Here is a 19,194-nt window from a genome sequence, read left to right as displayed (position 1 = left end):
TCTGAAGGGAAAGGCAGAAATAAAGTGTCTCAGCAGTTTACTACCCAATCAAAATTGTTGAAATTGTAAACACTGCTTTGTCTGAATGAGGGATTTATCCTTTTTTCCGGGTTGTATGTGCCCCCTAACAAAAAAGCCGGCCCCAACCTGGCCCCCCTATTAAAACTGGTCTAGAACCGCCACTGCATGTTTGAACAGACACGTCAAGTGCAGCAGCTGCAGCTGTCTGTGAGCGCCGTGAGCCCCCTACCCCTGAACCAGCCCCAGTAGGCCTACCCACATCTGAGGAAGGAGGTGAGCAGCTTTGTGTTGAATTAATCTATTATTATGGAAAAAAAGATAAAGTGAAATTAATGAATAAAGATCATTCTGAAATAAAAACACATAGTCTGTATTTATTTCAGAATGATTTAAATGGTTTAAAAAGCATATAGCCTATAACTTTATTTTGTTTTGTTGAAATTTAGCTATCACTGAAACTGAACTATAATCTCACTAAAATACTATGTTTGGTCAGTAGTTTGGGACTCTCACCCCTTGCTTTGCAGTAGGAAAAGAGGAGAAATTTTCTGGTGCTTGCAGACTAAGTGACTGCTCTCAATCCAAGCAGAGAAACGTTAACAATATTAAATCGCAACGACCATAGAGCCTCATTTATGTATTTCTTTTTCCACCCCAACTCTATTTCCACCATGTACAGTTTTGGAGATAAATTATTATTATTATTATTTTTAATAGATTTTTTTTTTAACAAAATATAAACATATATAACAAACTTAATAAAAACAACAACAAAAACATAATGTAAGACAGCATACAGTTTTTACATTGAGTGCAGTGGCTGGTCTAAGAGTGTGTGTGGGGGGTGATGTGCATGTTTGAAAGAGAAATTGTGTGGTATTGCTATTATAGTAATTTTGGAGATAAATTAGACCTAAATGCAGGGCTACAAGAGGGAGACAGTGAGCAGTGGGGTATTGGTTGTGAAAATCACATTTTCTTTTGTTATTTTTGATCAAATCACTGACAGTAAAACAGAATGGTGGGAGGAAACCTGAATCTGGTGATGGTGATGCTATTTCAAATGGTATTACAGGAAATTCTATATAATTCATGTATGTCATGCATTTGTATTTTTCAGGTAATTTAATTTAAGAGAATTTTATATTTTAACCATTAAAGTTGCAGACTTGCAGACAATGAATCTAAATTCCGTTATTCTGAGTGTTCAGTGATTCCCCTACCAAGTAACTGTCATGTTGTTCTTTTCACACATATAGGAAATTATAGTCAAAAATATAATTAAAATGCACAGTTTTATGTAAACAGCATAACAAATTTTCATACAAGGGCCCAGTAATATTTCTTTTCATGGGGCCCAAAATCCCTGGCAGCGCCCCTGGTTTGTGAAGTCCTGTCTGTCACAAAGAGATAACGGATACAGGGTGTCTTGGTGTAATGGTGCCGCCAGCATGAGAGCTGGGATACCAGGTTGGAAGCGGTGATCTTACAAGACTGGTTTTCAGCCAAGAGACACTAGGGGGAAGGCAGAGAGCCTCCATCCCCCCTGGAACAAGTTAAAAGTCATTTATTCAACAAGCACTGTTACTCTGAAGCTGTTTAATTAAGTAAAAAGTGAGAAAAAATCTTGAATATTTCCTCTTTAAATCCACAGCTGGAGCTGAAGATGGTGGCATATAGTCCTCTACATAAAGCAGGCTTTCTCTTACTTTCCATGAGGACCCCCAAGCTAGCTGTCAGACTGGTGGGGAGCATAATAGGTATCCACACAACTGGACAATTACTGGACTTGAGGTGTGTGCTATGATAATGTGGCTTACAGGCCTTTTAACACACCTGAAAAACTGCTACAGTAGCTGGAATAAAACAGACGCGAGGAAATGCTGAGATGACAGAACTTTTGCCATGACAGGTATAAACTAACTCATTCATGTGAGTGGCTCCACATCAGCATTTTACTTCATCCAGCAGCTCCAACATGGCCTGTCTGATAGTGTCTAAATTATTATTATTTTTCGTCTGTCGTTCCAAAAACATAAACACAAATGAGAAACAGATACTTTGTTCTACAGGGGGAGATGGTGTTAATTTTTTATATATTTTGCCAAGGGAAGTATTATACTCCATAGCAACATGGCGGAGGCTCTCAGTTGGAAGCAAGTCCATCCCACATATCCCTGCTACATATCAAATTGGAGATGACAATGAGTCAGCTCGTCACTATTCACCAGTCGACCGCATGGTAGACCTGAAGACCATGAATGCAGCAGAAAAGGGGCAAGTTTGAGGTTAGATAGACTACACTTAATCCACTCATGTTAACTTTAGATATATGTTTTTGTGTTTGACAGGGGTCTTTTTCATTCCAGCTCACTCTACCTGTTGTCAATGGAGAGAAAAGCATTTAGGAGCATTTTTATGATGCAGATAGCAACGAGGGCTACATTGCCTGGAAGCTTAAAAACACACAGCGAGAACTCAGCGGCGGCAGTAACAGTGGAGTTCGGAGGAGGAACTCTCAAACCTCAGACAGCAGTGGACCAGAGTTGGAGAGGGAAGTGACTAAAGAGCAACAGCTGGAGGGAGACCAGTGCTGTGAGGCCATATCTCTACTGAACCACAGCACAGACAAAGAACGGATCTTCATGAAAATGAGAGCAACCTTCCAGCACAGACAAAAGTTGATCCATGATCCTGAGCGATGCAGCACAGTGCTTACAGTTTTCCCAAGGTTCCTTGGCACAAAAGGCCTTGTAAGTTCACATGAATTATGTTAATGTTTTTTCCATCAGTAACAGCTTTGTAAAGATGAAAATGGTAACTGACTTCCATTGCCACCATCATCAAGTACACCTGCACATGCTTCCTCCCCTTTAGGTTCTACAAGACTTTGAGCTGTTGTTTGGAGCAGACTTCATCAAAATTCTTGGAGAAGTGGGGAACACTCCTGAAGGCAAAAGTAATTGAGCAAGCCAAAAGTAAGACACCCCAGCTTGACTATCTCATTCAGTCTGCAGATGAGAACCATGATGAGGATGACGAGGTCCCAGGTAAGTGACATAGATAAATTCCCTGTGTATATCTGCCCACCATTTCAAATGTTGTCTTATTCTATTGTCTGTGATGTGGTTGTACTCATAGCACTTTTATTGACAAGAGCCTTATGAATGTTTATATTGATTTGTCAGGTGCATCTCATGCTGAAATCAGAGTTTCTCCTCCCCTCTTCTCATGTTGGGATAGTGACATGGCCTCAATCCTCCTGCTGGTCTACCTCCTGCCACCAAGTGGAAAGAAGGGAGCCGTGAAGATCAGTATCCGGGAAGCTGTGGCTCGTGTAGTGAAGTTTCATAAGGTCAGTGTATCCTGATTTCCATTTTGAAACCATCCAGTATCAACGAGTGGAATCCACACTCCAAAAACAAACGAATGTTTTGACCAATTATCATTTCTCTTGATACAAAGGGACTTTCCCAAGTGGATTTTCTCACAAGGAGAGAGAGTCACAAGATGGGGTAGCATGACAACATACTGGATAAAGTACATTTCAATCAGGAAATATCTGGATCTAAGAATACAGTTAAGAGGGTTTACTTAATCTGTTTATCCAAAATTCCTCTATTTAGACAAGTAATGTTCCACAAATAATGTATAAATATAAATGGCAATAAATATAAACAAATTTTTTATTATTACTTTATAAATAGCAATAAATATAATAGCAATACATATAAACACATTTTTATAATATTATAAATAGCAGTAAACATAGATACATTTACATTTTAATTAAAATATCGATTAATTCTTTTTTCTTTTTTTAATTAATCCTCCAACTGTGCTATCAGATTTCTGTCTGACTTATCAAAAAAAAAATTATGTATAGTTTAGTTATACTTTTGATTGTTATCTTGCAGTCTGGTCGCAGCCTTCAGGACCACTCAGGTCCAGCCCAGCGGAGGCAGCCCTACATCCTGGCAGTTGGCATGACAAGAAACAACATCCATGAATACTACATTGCGATGGATGGTGAGCTCCTTCCCTGCAAGGCCAAAGTCTTCCCTGTCAGCCTTTGATGAACTTTTCAAGACACATTATGTGTTTGGCATCTCCTATGACCAGGCCCTAAACAGCATGTACACATTTGTGCAAACCACCATCTACAATATTGATGTAGGGCTTTCTCATGAAACTCCCAGAGTCAAGGACCTTAGGGCAAAGCTCCTTAACTGAAGTTGTGATGTATAAATGCTTTGTCTGCCAGTCTAGTTTTGTCACCATCCAGCAGTTGCTTCATCATCTCAAACTTACACATGCCTTTTTTCCTGGCAAGAAGTTTCATTTTGTGTGTGACCAGAATGGTTGCCGTCAGAGATTTTGCACTTTTTCAGGCTTCAAACCAGAAACATCTCCATTCCAAGCATAGTCCTGAAAGTCTAGTTCAAATTGATAATGAATCTGTCACTCCTTCAGTTGTTGTATGTGATCAGAAAACAATGTCAGCTTTAATTTCAGAGCAACCAGTGAATTATCGAAGCTGTAATGAGACTAGGCAACATACCCAAGAAATGTGTGCATCCCTTATTGCAAACCTCCAAAGCTGTGGTGTGGCTACTAATGTCATAACGACTGTTGTTGAAAATGTGGAGGAGCTTGTAGAGGAACTGCATTCAAATGTTAAAGATAATGTTGTAAAATTGCTCCCCAATGTTGAGGACATTAGAACAAAAGTTGATGATTATTTTGAAAGCCTTGAAAATCCATTTAGCAAACTGAACACTGAGACAAAATGGAAAAAACATTTCAGTGAAAAATGGGGTCTGGTAGAACTTGTTGAGGTCGCTCTAGGGGTGAGGTATGACACCAGAAGGAATCGAACCACTGGCACATACGATCAGGTTCCTGTGACAGACAAATTTGTGTACATTCCTCTATTGGAAACGCTGAAGTTCATGTTCAACAACAGGGAGATTTTAAATCATATTTTGCAGCCTTGTGAGAAGACTGGGTTTTATAAAGATTTCTGTGATGGGAGCTATTTTAAAGGTCACTCCCTCTTCTCTAAAAAAACAAAGTCTCTCCAAATACAGATATTCTATGATGATTTTGAAGTGGCAAATCCTCTAGGATCCAAACATGGTATCCATAAGATTGGAAGTATATACTTTATTTTACGAAATCTGTCTCCAAAGATAAACTCAGCGCTTATGAATATTCATCTTTTGGCACTTTTTCATACAGAGGATGTAAAGAAGTATGGATTTAATGTCATCTTAGAACCCCTCGTACATGATCTGAAAGTGCTTGAGTGTACAGGAGTTTAAGTTCCTTTCTCTGATGAACCAGTTTGTGGAACATTTGCACAGGTGACTGGGGACAATTTGGGATTGCACTCACTACTTGGGTATGTAGAATCATTCAGTTCAAACTATTTTTGCCGCTTTTGTCTGGTAGACAAACAAACCTCACAGACAGTTTTAAGTGATGATCCAAGAATAACACTCCGCAATAAAGTACTGCATGCTCAGCATTGCAATGACTTGAAGGCAGATCCTACACTGCCATCAACATTTGGAGTGAAGCGAACATGTTTACTCAATGATCTACAGTACTTTCATGTTTCTGATAACCATGCTGTAGACATTATGCATGACATATTGGAAGGAGTTGGGCAGTTTGAGCTAAAGTTGCTTTTTGGTTACCTCTCAGACAACAACATCATAACCAAGACAGATATTTGTAACAGGATATAGTCATACAATTATGGCTTTGTTGAGAGAAAAAATTGACCAACCAGAATCAACTTGGAGCAGACTGTAAATGGAATTGGTCTCAATGCCATTCAGACATTTTTCTTGATCCGGAATGTGCCCTTGATATTTGGAGATGTTGTACAAGAAGGAAATGCACATTGGAGACTCTTGCTGCTTCTGCTGCAAATCATGAACATCATATTTTCTCCTGTCATTGCTGATGGTATGACAGTATGTCTGAAGCATCTCATTCTTGAACATCATAAACTTTTCAAAGAGCTTTATTCACCTCACAAAATGATTCCTAAACATCACTTCATGATTCATTATCCCAGATCCATTTGAAAAATTGGTCCAGTTCTTCATGTTTGGGCAATGAGGTTTGAAGCCAAGCACAGGTTTTTCAAGAACACAATCAAAACTTTCAAAAATATAACAAAGTCATTAGCTAAAAAACATCAGATGGCTGTGGCATACCACTGGGAATCAATGCCATTTAAAAGTATTAACTGTGGTCCAGTAAAAACTGTTCAGCTCAATGCCTTGGCAAATGGTGAAATAATTGCTGAAGAACAGCAGGTTGACTTGGACTGTGAAGTTGATGTGACACCTTGGATCACTTATTTTGGGACAGAGTATCGCCCAGGCCTTCTGGTTTGTTCAAACATAGAGGAGGATTTCCCAGTATTCAGTCAGATAAAAGACATTGTTGCATTTAATAGAGACTATTTTCTTGTAGCAAAAGATTTTGAGACACTTAGTTTTGCAGAGCATTTTCATTCTTTTCATGTCAGAAAGGGAAATCCTGAAAATGTTTCCATGCTGAAAGTTGATGAGTTGCTCCTGTTTAAGCCATTTGATCTGCAGACAACGTATGGTTTTGACAGAGACGATCAGTATGTGGTGTCTGTGCATGTTTTTGTATAAGAAATGTGTTACTGAAGTGGTTACATGCTTTTTGTTTTTTTTGCACCATGGCTCTATAACTAAATACATGTTATATGTCCTTGTAACAAGAGTTGACTGTTCACTTCCATAACATTAAGACAAGGTACTTGTTTGAATATATGGTAATAATTATTATAACAATAATAATAAAGATGTCATATTTTCAAGAAACTCTTGTGTCGACTATAAATTCCTGAAGTGTTAATAATTCACCTCAAAAGTGTTGGGTGTACACCTCAAAAGTGTTGGGTGTACACCAGTCATTCTCACTCTCAGAGTGTTAAATAATCAGCTCTGCAAAGTGCTACAAATTACTTACTTAGAGTATATCTTTTACTCTCTGGGAGTTCTAGGTTTATACTGCCAGTGTTGAAAAGCACCAAAGTAGTGTCTAAAAGTACCAGTGACAGAGTACAATTGCACTATCAGAGGGTTCAAATGTAACTCTTTATTTGGAGTATATATTTTGCACTTTTGACGGTGTTCAGTGAACACCGAACTCTTGGACCTATATAAACACCGAAACCGGAGTTAAATGTACACTTATAGAGTACAATATACACTGGGAATTTTGCTGTGGACAAGCTTCACGGAGTAGGCACCCTATTTAAAGCTGTCATTCATAAAATGCTCTGTTTGTGACGAAACGTCAGCAACCTGCACCATAGTAAAAATTTCTAAAACTGACCGTGTGCTCCAGCATCTTCTCCCTGCCAGCCAATACCAAAAACTCATGTAGTCATGCACTTCAACAAATTTAAACACACATGGAACATGATCAAACAGCCTTCACTAATTGCCTGTCACTGTAAGACTTGGTTTTGTAGCTGCAGCCAGAAAATCAACAAGCAATGGCATTCTATTTTAACAGAATAGAATATTGTCTGCTACCACACTGATGCATAATCATCCAGATTATCCAGATAAATTGATTATATTATTAATTTCAGCACCCCTTGTTGACCATAACATCATATATTCAGAAGCATGAAAGAAAAAGAAAACCAATTCATAAGACACATTGCAAAGAAATATAACCCACAATTAACACTTACCAGTGATGACAACATTCTGCTGCAGGCTGTGGAAAGCAGTTTTGCCATTGATGCCACGCCAGTTCAGCTGTTTTGCCAGGGAGTATGTGAAGCAGTGTTTCATAACTCTCGACACTGTGTCTTTGATGTAAATCCCACCGATGACACTCAAAGCAATAATCTCGGGAGAAAAAGAAAATACATGATCTGTATGAGAAGTATTAGTTGTACCTGTCACACCGCGGTGAGGGATGTCCTGTCTTGGGGTTTTTGTCTTGTGAATTTCATTTTTTATTTTGAAAAGTAACTCTCCTCTCGTTTAAGGTCACTTGCCCTTCCTCTTGTGTCACCGGTCTGGCGTCTTCCCTGATCCCTGATTGTTTCCACCTGTGCTCCCTCCCCTCATGTGTATATAGTCTTTCCCTGTCTTCGTTACCAGAGTATTTCATTCGTTCCGTCGAGTACATCCAGCCTTCGTCACAGCCTTGTCGTTTCAAAGAAAGTTAAGTATTGCCAAGTTTTGTTTTTGCATATAGTTTTCCTCTGTTGTAGAGTGATTTTGATTTTGATTACAATTTGGTCAGAGATTTGTTTTGTTGGTCAGTTTAAGTTTTATAGCGTTTGCTTTTCCTCCTGTTGGAGCGTTTTCTGTTCTTTAAAGTTTTTCAGCCTTTTTCGGTGTAGAGATTTTCATAGCCTGTGTGTTTTCCTCATTTTTGAGTGACTTTTATTTTGATAAGTTTTCATAGTGTCAAGTTTTCTAAGATTAGTGTAGACATTTCTTTTCCTCCTGCGGGAGCATCTTTTGTTCCTTTGTGTTGGTGTTTTGTTAGTTGTCTGTTGGACACTTAGTGTTTCTCAGCCTGTTTATTTATCACTCTGTCTACAGAGAAACTATATTAAAAATAAAGCCTGTCTTTACATCTGCCTTCCTGTATCTGAGTCCTCAATTTCAGCCTGAGCCTGACAGTACCACAGTTTTTGGAAAAATGTTTTTGGTCTAATTAAATCAATAAATTGCACTAAAGTCATTTCAGTGTGCTGTGGTTTCTTTTTATTTTTCACCTGAAATGTCCCTGTAACCAACTGACATCTGATCTTCATTTTGGCTGCGCATGGGGAATTTTGTTTCCCACAGAATTACTAACCCAAACACTCTTTACTTTAAAATAGTCCTGACTCCAATAAAAAAAATCTACCATAAACGCATATGTTCTAGAGTGAGAAATTGTTACTAGGGCTGTCAAATGATTTATTTATTTTTTAATCGCATTTTGTCCATTGTTAACTTGCGATTAATTGCGAATTAATGGCAATTTTTTTGGCACATTTCTTTCTGTTCTAAATGTACCTTAATGTATTTTGTTCATGTTATTAATACTTTTAACAACATAAGAAGGGGCAAATATGCTTGTTTTATGAAAATGTTTATTCAACACTTAAAATCATGCTCTTCAAATAAAAGGCTCAAAAAACATCCCCTCACCCTAAACGGAATCAAAACATGGTGATTTCTGCTTTTGACGAGGGAGGGCTGGGCGGTGGGCTCTCTGCATCTGCTGTGTGTTTGGCTTGCAAATGGTATGTGAGACTCAACGTACTTCAATGGTAACTCATTTCATGTGGACCGTACGTGCAGATAACTTTTGTCCTATCGACCTAACCATCTGGCAGTGTTTTGAAAGTGAGTTTTCCATTCATAAGTCCTTTCTCCATTTACTTTCGCTTTTCAGTCCACCGTGTTTTTCCCGAACACCAACCCTACTTCTTATGATTCCCTTTCTTATTCTTCTGCCACCCTCTGGATCAAGACTACAGGTGCCACTGACGGCCATAAATCAAACAATGCTCGTGGTTTTTTTTTTTTTTTTTTTTTTTTTTTTTTTTTTTTCAAATTAGTACCGAGTAATCGCGCGTTAAAAAAATTAACGGCGTTAAAAGGATGTTGCGTTAACTTTGACAGCCTAATTGTTAACATTTTCTTTTTGAAGTCTGCCTCTTCCCTGACACGCTTCTCCACAGCCAGTAAAGAGGTGATATCTTTTAGTGGGAACGTATCTCTCTCAAGGGCCTCCTGCCCACCACCAGGTTCTCCCTGAATCTTATGTACAGTCATTTGAAGAATTATCAGCTGATCTAGGATGATTTCCTGATTTGTGAGGATCCTACGCAGAAGAGCTAAAAATAACATGCAGTAAAATAATTAAAACCAAAAAGGCATTGTAAGATTTCATACAGAGACAGGAAAAAAAGCTAGTTAGAAAGAGGGGGTATGTGCATTACTGTGCAAATATAATCACTTATGAGCAAGGTTTGAAGCACCTCTAGCTGACGATTTTTGGTCTTCACCAGAAGTTGAATTGCCCGGACTAGTCGTGGCTGTCTTGGTTCAGGGCTCATTGCTTGCTCAGATTCTGGATTCTCGGACAATTCAGGGCTCACCATTGGACGCTTGGACACAGGAATCGTGGGTTGTTGGGGTTCAGGCCTTGACACATGCGAGTACGGTTGGGGGCTAAAGGCCCTTCTCTGAATTGTTGACTTGACATTAAAGCCTGGCCATTGTATCTTCGGGGCTGGAGGCAATGATCCTGTTCGTTTGACAGTAGCGCTGTCATCACTGTCACTGTCAAATCGAATGTTTGGTCTTGTGTGTGCATGTAGTGGAATGGGTGGGGAAGAGGAAGAAATTGAGACTACTAAGTACAGTATAAAGCATTTGTTGCATTAAACTTATAGTGCTTAAGATATACCAAACATCAGACTACTTAGCCCTATTACTTTTGTGAGCATGGGCAGGGGAATACGTCTCCCATAACCATTGACTAGGCATGAGTAAAAAACTATGAGGAAGAAGATAACTGGATCTGATAATAGATCAGGATCACTACATTAAGACAATTATAGTTTTGCTGCAAACTAATGCATCTGTGTATATTTCAGGATGATGTGCATCCCCACAAATGAACAGAAGGAGTGTAAACATAACTGTTGATAATATAGCATGTCCAAAAAAAGTGGTCACGTGGCACAACTTACCCCATGTATGGGGAAAGTTGAGCATAGGAGCGCGGTAAGTTGAGCCACGCCCCTCCTTCCCCTCCATCAATCTCCCATCCTCCTCTTTTCTCCATACTCCACCTGTCCGGGTTGCAGTTGAACACAAACTGCTGGGACCTGCTGCTGAGCCACCAACTCACCAACTGAGGTTTGGGGAGTTTTGACATTACGTCGCATCTTGGAAGAATCCCTCATCTTTCTCTTTGAAAGTTAAGCTTGGCTTACCGTAAACAGCTTTTCCTGTTTTCAGGAACATACTTAGTGTGATCATAAACATCCAGAATCTTGATGTAGGCTAATAATCAGGACATATACAGACAAAATACACTCATTAAGTGAATGGGGCAGGTGGCTCAACTCACCCCACAGCTACCTTATTGACTTTATTAGTCTACACAGCTAAAATGGATGCACTTCCATTTTAGGTTTTCTACCTCATGTTGTAGCTCACAGATACCACAACTCATGTATAAAACAATTTTATAATGATCTCTTTTGGTGTAAACACAATTCTCATGACACTTATGATTGACTGAATTCACTTTCAAGAGTGAAAATGTTTTTTTGGACATCAATGTCAAACTTCTTTTATGTGGTTCTTACCTTCACAGATTGCATGAAATGATTCCTTCCTCCTAAATATTTGGTCACATGCTCACTTATTTCTTATTGTTTCCTAGCAACAAGGAGTGGCTCAACTTGCCCCTATGCTCAACTTACACTGGTCTCCCCTATTGAGTGATTTTTCTTCAACATAATGTGAATGAATAAAGAGATTCAGTTTTCAGAGCTAAATGTCAGAGCGCCAGCCTCAAAACATGGCCTAATGTGTAATAGGTGTTTACAGCTCCAGTGTTTGCAGCAGGAGAGTCATCAATATCATGTAAGTAATGATATTGATTATATTACTATCATATAAATGCAATAATGATGTATGAAATTATATTAATTGCATCAGCTAAAGATTAACTTTCTAAATCCAGAACTCACCTTTCAAATCTTTGCTACATAGCAGAAAAATACAAAACTCTAAGTGAGGTGGTAGTTATTGACAATGTAGTAATAATTCTGAATGCGTCACAAATATAGTACTGTAGTGGCTTTGAATACTTAGTCTTTTTCGCTTTCTCCTTGGCATGTCGTCATCTTCTTCTGATGTCTGTAGGTCAGTGTGGGTTTTTGCCTGGGGAAGTTTCAGACGAGTAGTTTTGTAGTTTGCTGTAAAAAAGAGATTCAGAAATCATAATGAATGGAGTGTATGTGTTTTAAAATGACTGTATTCTGGTAAATATGTGACGTGTATACCTGCTGTATATAAAATCCGAACTCTGTATTCTTCCCACGTGTATCCTGGCTGCTCTTCATTTTCTATGGCCTTTGCCAACTCATCAGGACGGTAGTGAGTGGGCCACTGACACACGTCATCAGCAACCCAAGCTGCTGGTACCACCTCAACCTCCTGGGTTTCATAAAACTCAACAATGTAAAACATTGCCTAGAGTAGGAAGGAGGTACAACAGCAGAAAGTTGTTAGTTTTACAAACATAAACAGTAACATTTAACTGCAGACAAATTCATGCACATTCCCTACTGAATAATTACTATAAATATGGGATACACACTTACACACAGATAGGCAAAGGCAGGCTGCACTGTCACCACGGTCTAAACTTGCCGCTGAGCTGCACATTAAGTATAATAATAATAATAATAATGAATATATATATATATATATATATATATATATATATATATATATATATATATATATATATATTATTTTATTTTATTTTTTTTTTATTTTTGTTTATTTATTTTTTTACTCAAAATGAAAACACATGCTGTGTGTGGCTAATGTTAAACATGCTTAGAATGAATCTGCATGCAGAAGAGGCACAACAACAAATCCTACCTCCAAAGGTAGTCGAACACACTTCTGTAATTTAGTGTCCAACCTCAAGCACATTAGGTGTGATGACAGATCTGACACAAAACAAATTCCCACATTTGTAGAGTCAATGGGATAGTCAAAAAAGCTTACAATCTGTCTGTATTCTTTGCAGACAATGTATTCCTGACCCTCAAAAACAATTATATTTTGGACCAGAAGTATCTTGCCATTCATTTTAATGCATCTGTCCCTCTCTGATGAATTAATGACAAAATCATCTAATTTCCAATTCTTTAAACTGGGAGACAGTTTCCAAAAAGCCTTGTGGGACAGGGACATCTGAATGTAACACTTTGAGGTTTTTGCCAGTTTTCAGAGTTTCCTCTTGTAAACTTGAGTCAAGTTCTGAAATCCTGCGTATCACTGTTGCAGTGGTGAACTAGGCTTTCTAACCATGCCTTTAATCTTTTTTAAATCGTTCTCAAAAGGAAATCCAGATGTTAGGTCCAAGTTCCCATGTACCTTTACATCTTCACTGAGGTGAATCAAGCCATGTATGTTGTATACTACAAATTCCTGACCATAGAGTTGCCCAAATGTTTGACAAATGCTCTGAGGAGTGTTTTTGCAAGGTCATTTAGCATCAAACAATAGGTTGGACTCGCCAGAATGTAAATGCTCACAGATAACAGCATAAAGTTTTGATACACCTCAGGAGCCAGAACATCTTTCAAAACAACTGGGCCAGTGTAAAGTAGGAACTGCCTGAGTTCTGTTGCTTTCCATCTCAATCTTTTATCAAGCCCCCTTGGTCTTTGGTCAAATTATGAGGGTATGTACATTCTGAGAGCAAGTAACTTGGCTGAAATCAGAGAGACTTGCCCGGATGAAATGCAGGATTTTAACTTCCCACATGTGCCAATCCATAAATCAAGGAGACGATGCACCGCACCTAAGCAAACTACATGCATATAGTCGTGTGGGAAGCCACTGACCATAGGAACAGATGTTTCACAAAATGGTGAAGGTTGTATGTGGTGGTCTTCATCCTCTGTGTTTGAAAAAGATTCATCAGTTCTCGCTCTAGCATTTGCCTCTGGGAATGTCATATGATTAATCATGTATATGCCTGACTGTACACATTTGTCACAGCCACTGTAGCCATTGTGTGACTTAATACCTTTAATGAAGGCCCTTGCAGGAGCATCACAAATTACTGAGCACACAGTCAGGAAAAAGGTTTTACCATTCACAACAAATCCATTGCTCAGCGATTTCAGTTCACAAACCAGATCTTTTAGATATCCTGACAATGAGCGAGGCTTTGAGTTCGTACAGAAAATAGCAATGGGCACAGGTTTCCTACTGAATCCTTGGAGAATTCCCAATGTTGGCCAAAACTGAAGAGCTGAACTTTTAAAAATGGGTAGACTGTTAATATTTAACTGCAATTTAAAGTTGTGACTATCTGGAACAATAAATGCCAGTCTCTGAAATATTTTACTGAACATATTCTGTATCCCAAAATAGTGGAACGATCCACCTGCCAAGGAACTAACAGCATGGCAAATCTGTGTCTTTAGCAATGTTCTGGCATCTTTGGGCAATGAAGGATGAACTTTCAGAATAGACAAGAGGGCGGACAAAGCAATCAGTGAAATCCCAAATTGTGTACTCCAGTCTCTCAAACAACTTGCTAACCTATTTGAGGTTTTTGGGCAACTTGTGCAGCTCAGCAGCAGACAGTTATTCTGAAAAAGAAATAGAAGCAAGTATTATACATTGATACATCATATAGTATATTAGTATGTGTATTTCACCAGAGCAGCTTACCTTTAATGAGTTAATAATTTTGATTTCCACCAGCAAATTTCTGTAACAACAATAAGCACACTTACTGTAAACATCATCATCAAAGGTTCTGACTAAATATTTCTGCAGTTTTTTCAACACTGACTACGTAAATATGGTTAATCAGGATGAAATTTACAAATAAAATAAAAAAAAATTTCACAGCACTTTATTCTGATTAATGAGTTAAATACACAAAACTAGAGGTATATCGGACTGTACACCTTAACCTAGCAAATTACACAGGCTTCGTTGTGAATGGAGAGTGTTGAAGCTGCCATACCTCTACAGTTATTCACTTCTGATTAGGGCTGGGACGATGCAACATTCAACATAAATTCGTCGACATGAATAATTTGTGTTGACGTGTCGTCCCAAACAGGAAGTGGTAGTACCTGCGGAGGCTGACAATAGCCCCTCTCACACCGAGATGCTGCATTAACGCCGCAGCGGCGGTTCATCAATTCTCCGCTGTTGGTCATTCACACAGTGCGAAGCACCGCTGGAATAAAGATGAACCGCCATGTAATTCACACAGAAAGCTGCGCTGCCGATCGTAAAGAGACATGATGATGACGTCGGGGTGTTTCCCAGGTGTCCCCCCTGTCAATCTAAACCCGCGGACCTTTTAAAATGTGTAGTGATTGAGAACCCGGCCCCCTAAACATCCTGGAAGAGTTATGTTTTTCGAACTATATTACATTATTACATAATCGCCCTCATTAAACAGGTTGCTGCGTGACCCTGTCTCTTTCAGAGACGGAGGCTGTTTTCTGGGGGAAAGTTCACTGAAGTCGTGGTCGGGAGGGCTGTTACGACCCGGCTCATGGGGAAAAGGGAAGCAACATAAACCAGAATGTTTTTGGTAAAATAACAAGTTATTTATTACAGAATTCACAAAAGGAAGAGGAAAAAGGGCATGTTGGATGCTGCTTAACTCAAAGAATTAAATATAACTTAAAGAGGTCTCTCCAAAATGAGAGATGACTACTAGCTAATTCCAAACATAATTAATCAATGTCAACAATAATCAAAAATACAAGATAAGCAGCACCCTCTAAACCTAGTGTGTCTAACATCAAGATACTACAGGTGTCAGGTTGGTGTCAGTAAACCCCCACTAAAAACCTTGCCCAATTTACTTACTGCAACTTCACAGGTTTGGGATAACACAAAGGAAACTCAAAGAGCATTACACACACACGAGGCCAGTTGGTCAAAAGGGCCAAAATCACACCGAGGGCAACTTTTTAAGCAGAGGGATGGTCTGGAAGGTGGAAAGTGGAGATGGTCAGACGCCGCACCAATCAGATCACTGGCAGAACCAGGAAGTAGGCAGGTCTCGTGCCAGCCAATCCTCGGCAAGGGATCCCACATCCTGCTTAGCCTGACATAGCTGCACAACACCGATGCACATAGATAATGGAGGAGGCCGTAACAAGGGCTGACCATCGAGGTGGTTTCTATCAACACAACCACTTGAGTGACTTAAGGGTTTTTGCCGGTGACAGATGCTGTTTTTCGGGCAGAAATGTGACGAAGAGTTGGTAGGACAGGCAGGAGGACAGACGCTGCTCCACCAACTGCAGTATTTTGTTCCTCATATAAGTTACCAACAACAGTAACAGTTACTACGTTACCTTTGTTCGGTCATGTAACATTAAATTAATCGTTAGATTAGTCGACTAATCGAAAAAATAATCGCTAGATTAATCGTTTGAAAAATAATTGTTTGGGACAGCTCTACTTCCGATGATTCTTTTCAATGACTGACTGAACATAAACGTTACAATGTTGAATGACGGTGGATAACCACAGGGACAACTTTGAAATGTGAAACGCAATCAGTAGATCTGCTGTAGCTGTAAACTGTGCCCATTAGGGCTGGGTATTGTTAAGAACCTCACGATTTGATTCAATTTCGATTCTTTAGGTCGCAAATCGAATCAATATCGATTCGATTCAATATTGACTTAAATGCTTCGATATCAATTCAGTAATAAGTAGTAATAAACAAATAATTCATTAGAGTACCTGTTGATAATTTTTTTATTTAAAAAAGTCATCTTAAATGATAAATCTTTCCTCTAGGAAGTTCTACTTCGAATTGAAATGTAAACAAAGGTACTACATATGTTGAGTTATAAAATAGTGCAACCATAGTTACCCAGCAAACATTTCGACGTCTATTTCACGTCAAATCAACGTCGGTCAGGCAGGTTGATTCGACGTCTACCAGAGGTGCTGAAATGAACGTTTTTCTGACGTCGTTCTCATGACCGACGTCATTTCGAAAGCTAATAGACGGCATCATTTTACGTTGTTTCGACGTTGTTTAGATGACATATCGACGGCTCACAGAGCAGCCTCTTCAATCTATGTCATTATTACGTCGTACAGACAACTTTTCAACATCTCTATGTGATGTCTATTTCATGTCTAATTGGCGTCGATCAGGCAGGTTGATTCGACGTCTACCAGAGGTGCTGAAATGAAAGTTTTTCTGACGTCGTTCTCATGACCGACGTCATTTTGACGGCTAATAGACGCCATCATTTTACGTTGTTTCAAAGTCGAATAGACGACATTTCAACCTTTGTCAAAATACACATGTAATGTATCGCATTTAAAAAGATGTTTACCTAAACTGAGTGTTTCAACTTGTGCCTACATAACTGGCATTACCACATCCATAAATTCTATGACAAGCACACCTCTTGTGCTGTATACATGTGCAATTCTCAATGCTCTAATGTACAACTATTTTAATTAACTTCTCAATTTCAGCAAACAATTCCTCAAACTGCATCGAGGTCAAAAAGTCCAATAGACAACAACAGCAAATTTCACTTTTGCCAACTTAAAATATGACGGTAATGGTGAACCTGGTTGAAAAGCAGTACATGGACTAATCTTAGGTAAAAAAAGACAGCATTCAGGAACAGATATATGGATCGAGTAGGGATGACCGAGTACAGCATTATCTGTATCTGTATCTGTTAACCATATGAATTATCTGTATCTGTATCTGTACTTGGGGTGGGCGGGACCTAACCAGGAGCTGGGCGGGGTTTAACACGGACGTGGGTCGGGTTGTCTTGAAATGGGCATGGTTTTACCAGGTTTTTTTTAGTCATGCAATTGATGTGGGTTGATCAGAAATTGTTATATTTATTGCTGATTAGAAAACTATTTACAGGACAGCATCAGCATTGAGCTTCAGATCAATGGTTTTGATCACGATCACAAACAAATTATTCTATTACTATTCTAGCAAACTAAACTATATCCATCACCAGATGCAATATTGGTCTCAGTGGGGGAAAGGTGGGTGCTACTGCCACTGTTTTCATTGTCACTGATTTGACCCTCACTGTCCTACAAGGTTAAGCAAACTCTAACTGGCGGTTCAGTGTCAGCTGAAGTACTCTCTGTATCACTCATTATTCTGTATCACTGAGAGAGAGAGAGAGAGAGAGAGAGAGAGTGTGTATGTGTGTGTGTGTGTGTAGCTTAATTTGTAATATATGGCCAGAAAATACTTTAAAAATACTAACCATTTTTGACTGAAATACAGCTTAGTAGACCTTAACTGGCAAGATAGTGCTTCTAGCAATCTGAAAAGCACAAATATGGCCAGAAAATACTTCTAACTAAAACTAATGATAGAACAGCTGAAACCATGTTTCAATACTTTAATTAGGTAGAATTCACACAATTTGAGTACAATTTCACTTGAGAAAGCATTTTTGACTGAAATACAGTTTAGTCTGTCATAAGGGCAAAAAACAGCGTCTTTCGCTCTGAAAAGCTCAAATATGGCCAGAAAATACTTCTAACTAAAACTAATGATAGAACAGCTGAAACCATGTTTCAATACTATAATTAGGTAGAATTCACACATTTGAGAACAATTTCACTTGAGAAAGCATTTTTGACTGAAATACAGCTTAGTAGACCTTAACTGGCAAAATTGTGCTTCTAGCGCTCTGAAAAGCACAAATATGGCCAGAAAATACATCTAACTAAAACGAAAGAAAGAACAGCTGAAACCATGTTTCAATACTATGATTAAGTAGAATTCATACACTTTGAGTATAATTTGCCTTGAGAAAGCATTTTTGACTGAAATACAGCATAGTCTGTCGTGTGGGCAAAAAACAGCTTCTTTTGCTCTGAAAAGCACAAATATGGCCAGAAAATACTTCTAACTAAAACTGATGATATAACAGCTGATACCATGTTTTAATACTATAAATAGGTAGAATTCACACAATTTGAGTACAATTTCACTTGAGAAAGCATTTTTGACTGAAATACAGCTTGGTAGACATTAACTGGCAAAATAGTGCTTCTAGCGCTCTGAAAAGCACAAATTTGGCCAGAAAATACTTCTAACTAAAACTAATGATATAACAGCTGAAACCATGTTTCAATACTATAATTAGGTAGAATTCACACAATTTGAGTACAATTTCACTTGAGAAACCATTTTGACTGAAAGACAGCTTAGTAGACCTAAACTGGCAAAATAGTGCTTGTAGCGCTCTGAAAAGCACAAATATTGCCAGAAAATGCTTCTAACTAAAACTGATGCTAGAACAGCTGAAACCATGTTTCAATACTATAATTAGGT

At 38.6% G+C, this 19,194-nt stretch overlaps 1 protein-coding gene across 3 annotated transcripts; it reads left to right on the top strand.

The window, feature by feature from the left end:
* Positions 1-275: 275 nt before the first annotated feature.
* Positions 276-6,819, top strand: LOC115569102 (uncharacterized). Of its 3 annotated transcripts, XM_030397030.1 has the most exons (6): positions 276-294; positions 2,094-2,309; positions 2,391-2,774; positions 2,899-3,071; positions 3,210-3,376; positions 3,939-6,819. In XM_030397030.1, the coding sequence occupies exons 3-6, from the start codon at positions 2,710-2,712 to the stop codon at positions 4,095-4,097; spliced, it is 564 nt and encodes a 187-aa protein (XP_030252890.1). In that variant the 5' UTR covers positions 276-294; positions 2,094-2,309; positions 2,391-2,709; the 3' UTR covers positions 4,098-6,819. The 3 variants fall into 3 exon arrangements, with proteins under 3 accessions (XP_030252890.1, XP_030252889.1, XP_030252888.1); XM_030397029.1 differs by lacking the exon at positions 2,094-2,309 and having other exon boundaries at positions 2,373-2,774; XM_030397028.1 differs by lacking the exons at positions 276-294; positions 2,094-2,309; positions 2,391-2,774; positions 2,899-3,071 and having other exon boundaries at positions 3,246-3,376.
* Positions 6,820-19,194: the final 12,375 nt, after the last annotated feature.

Source organism: Sparus aurata, chromosome 18, assembly GCF_900880675.1.
Source record: "Sparus aurata chromosome 18, fSpaAur1.1, whole genome shotgun sequence".
In the NCBI taxonomy this organism is placed as follows: Eukaryota; Metazoa; Chordata; class Actinopteri; order Spariformes; family Sparidae; genus Sparus; species Sparus aurata.
Note: the sequence above shows the minus strand (reverse complement) of the source record. Positions and strands in the feature narration are given on the sequence as shown.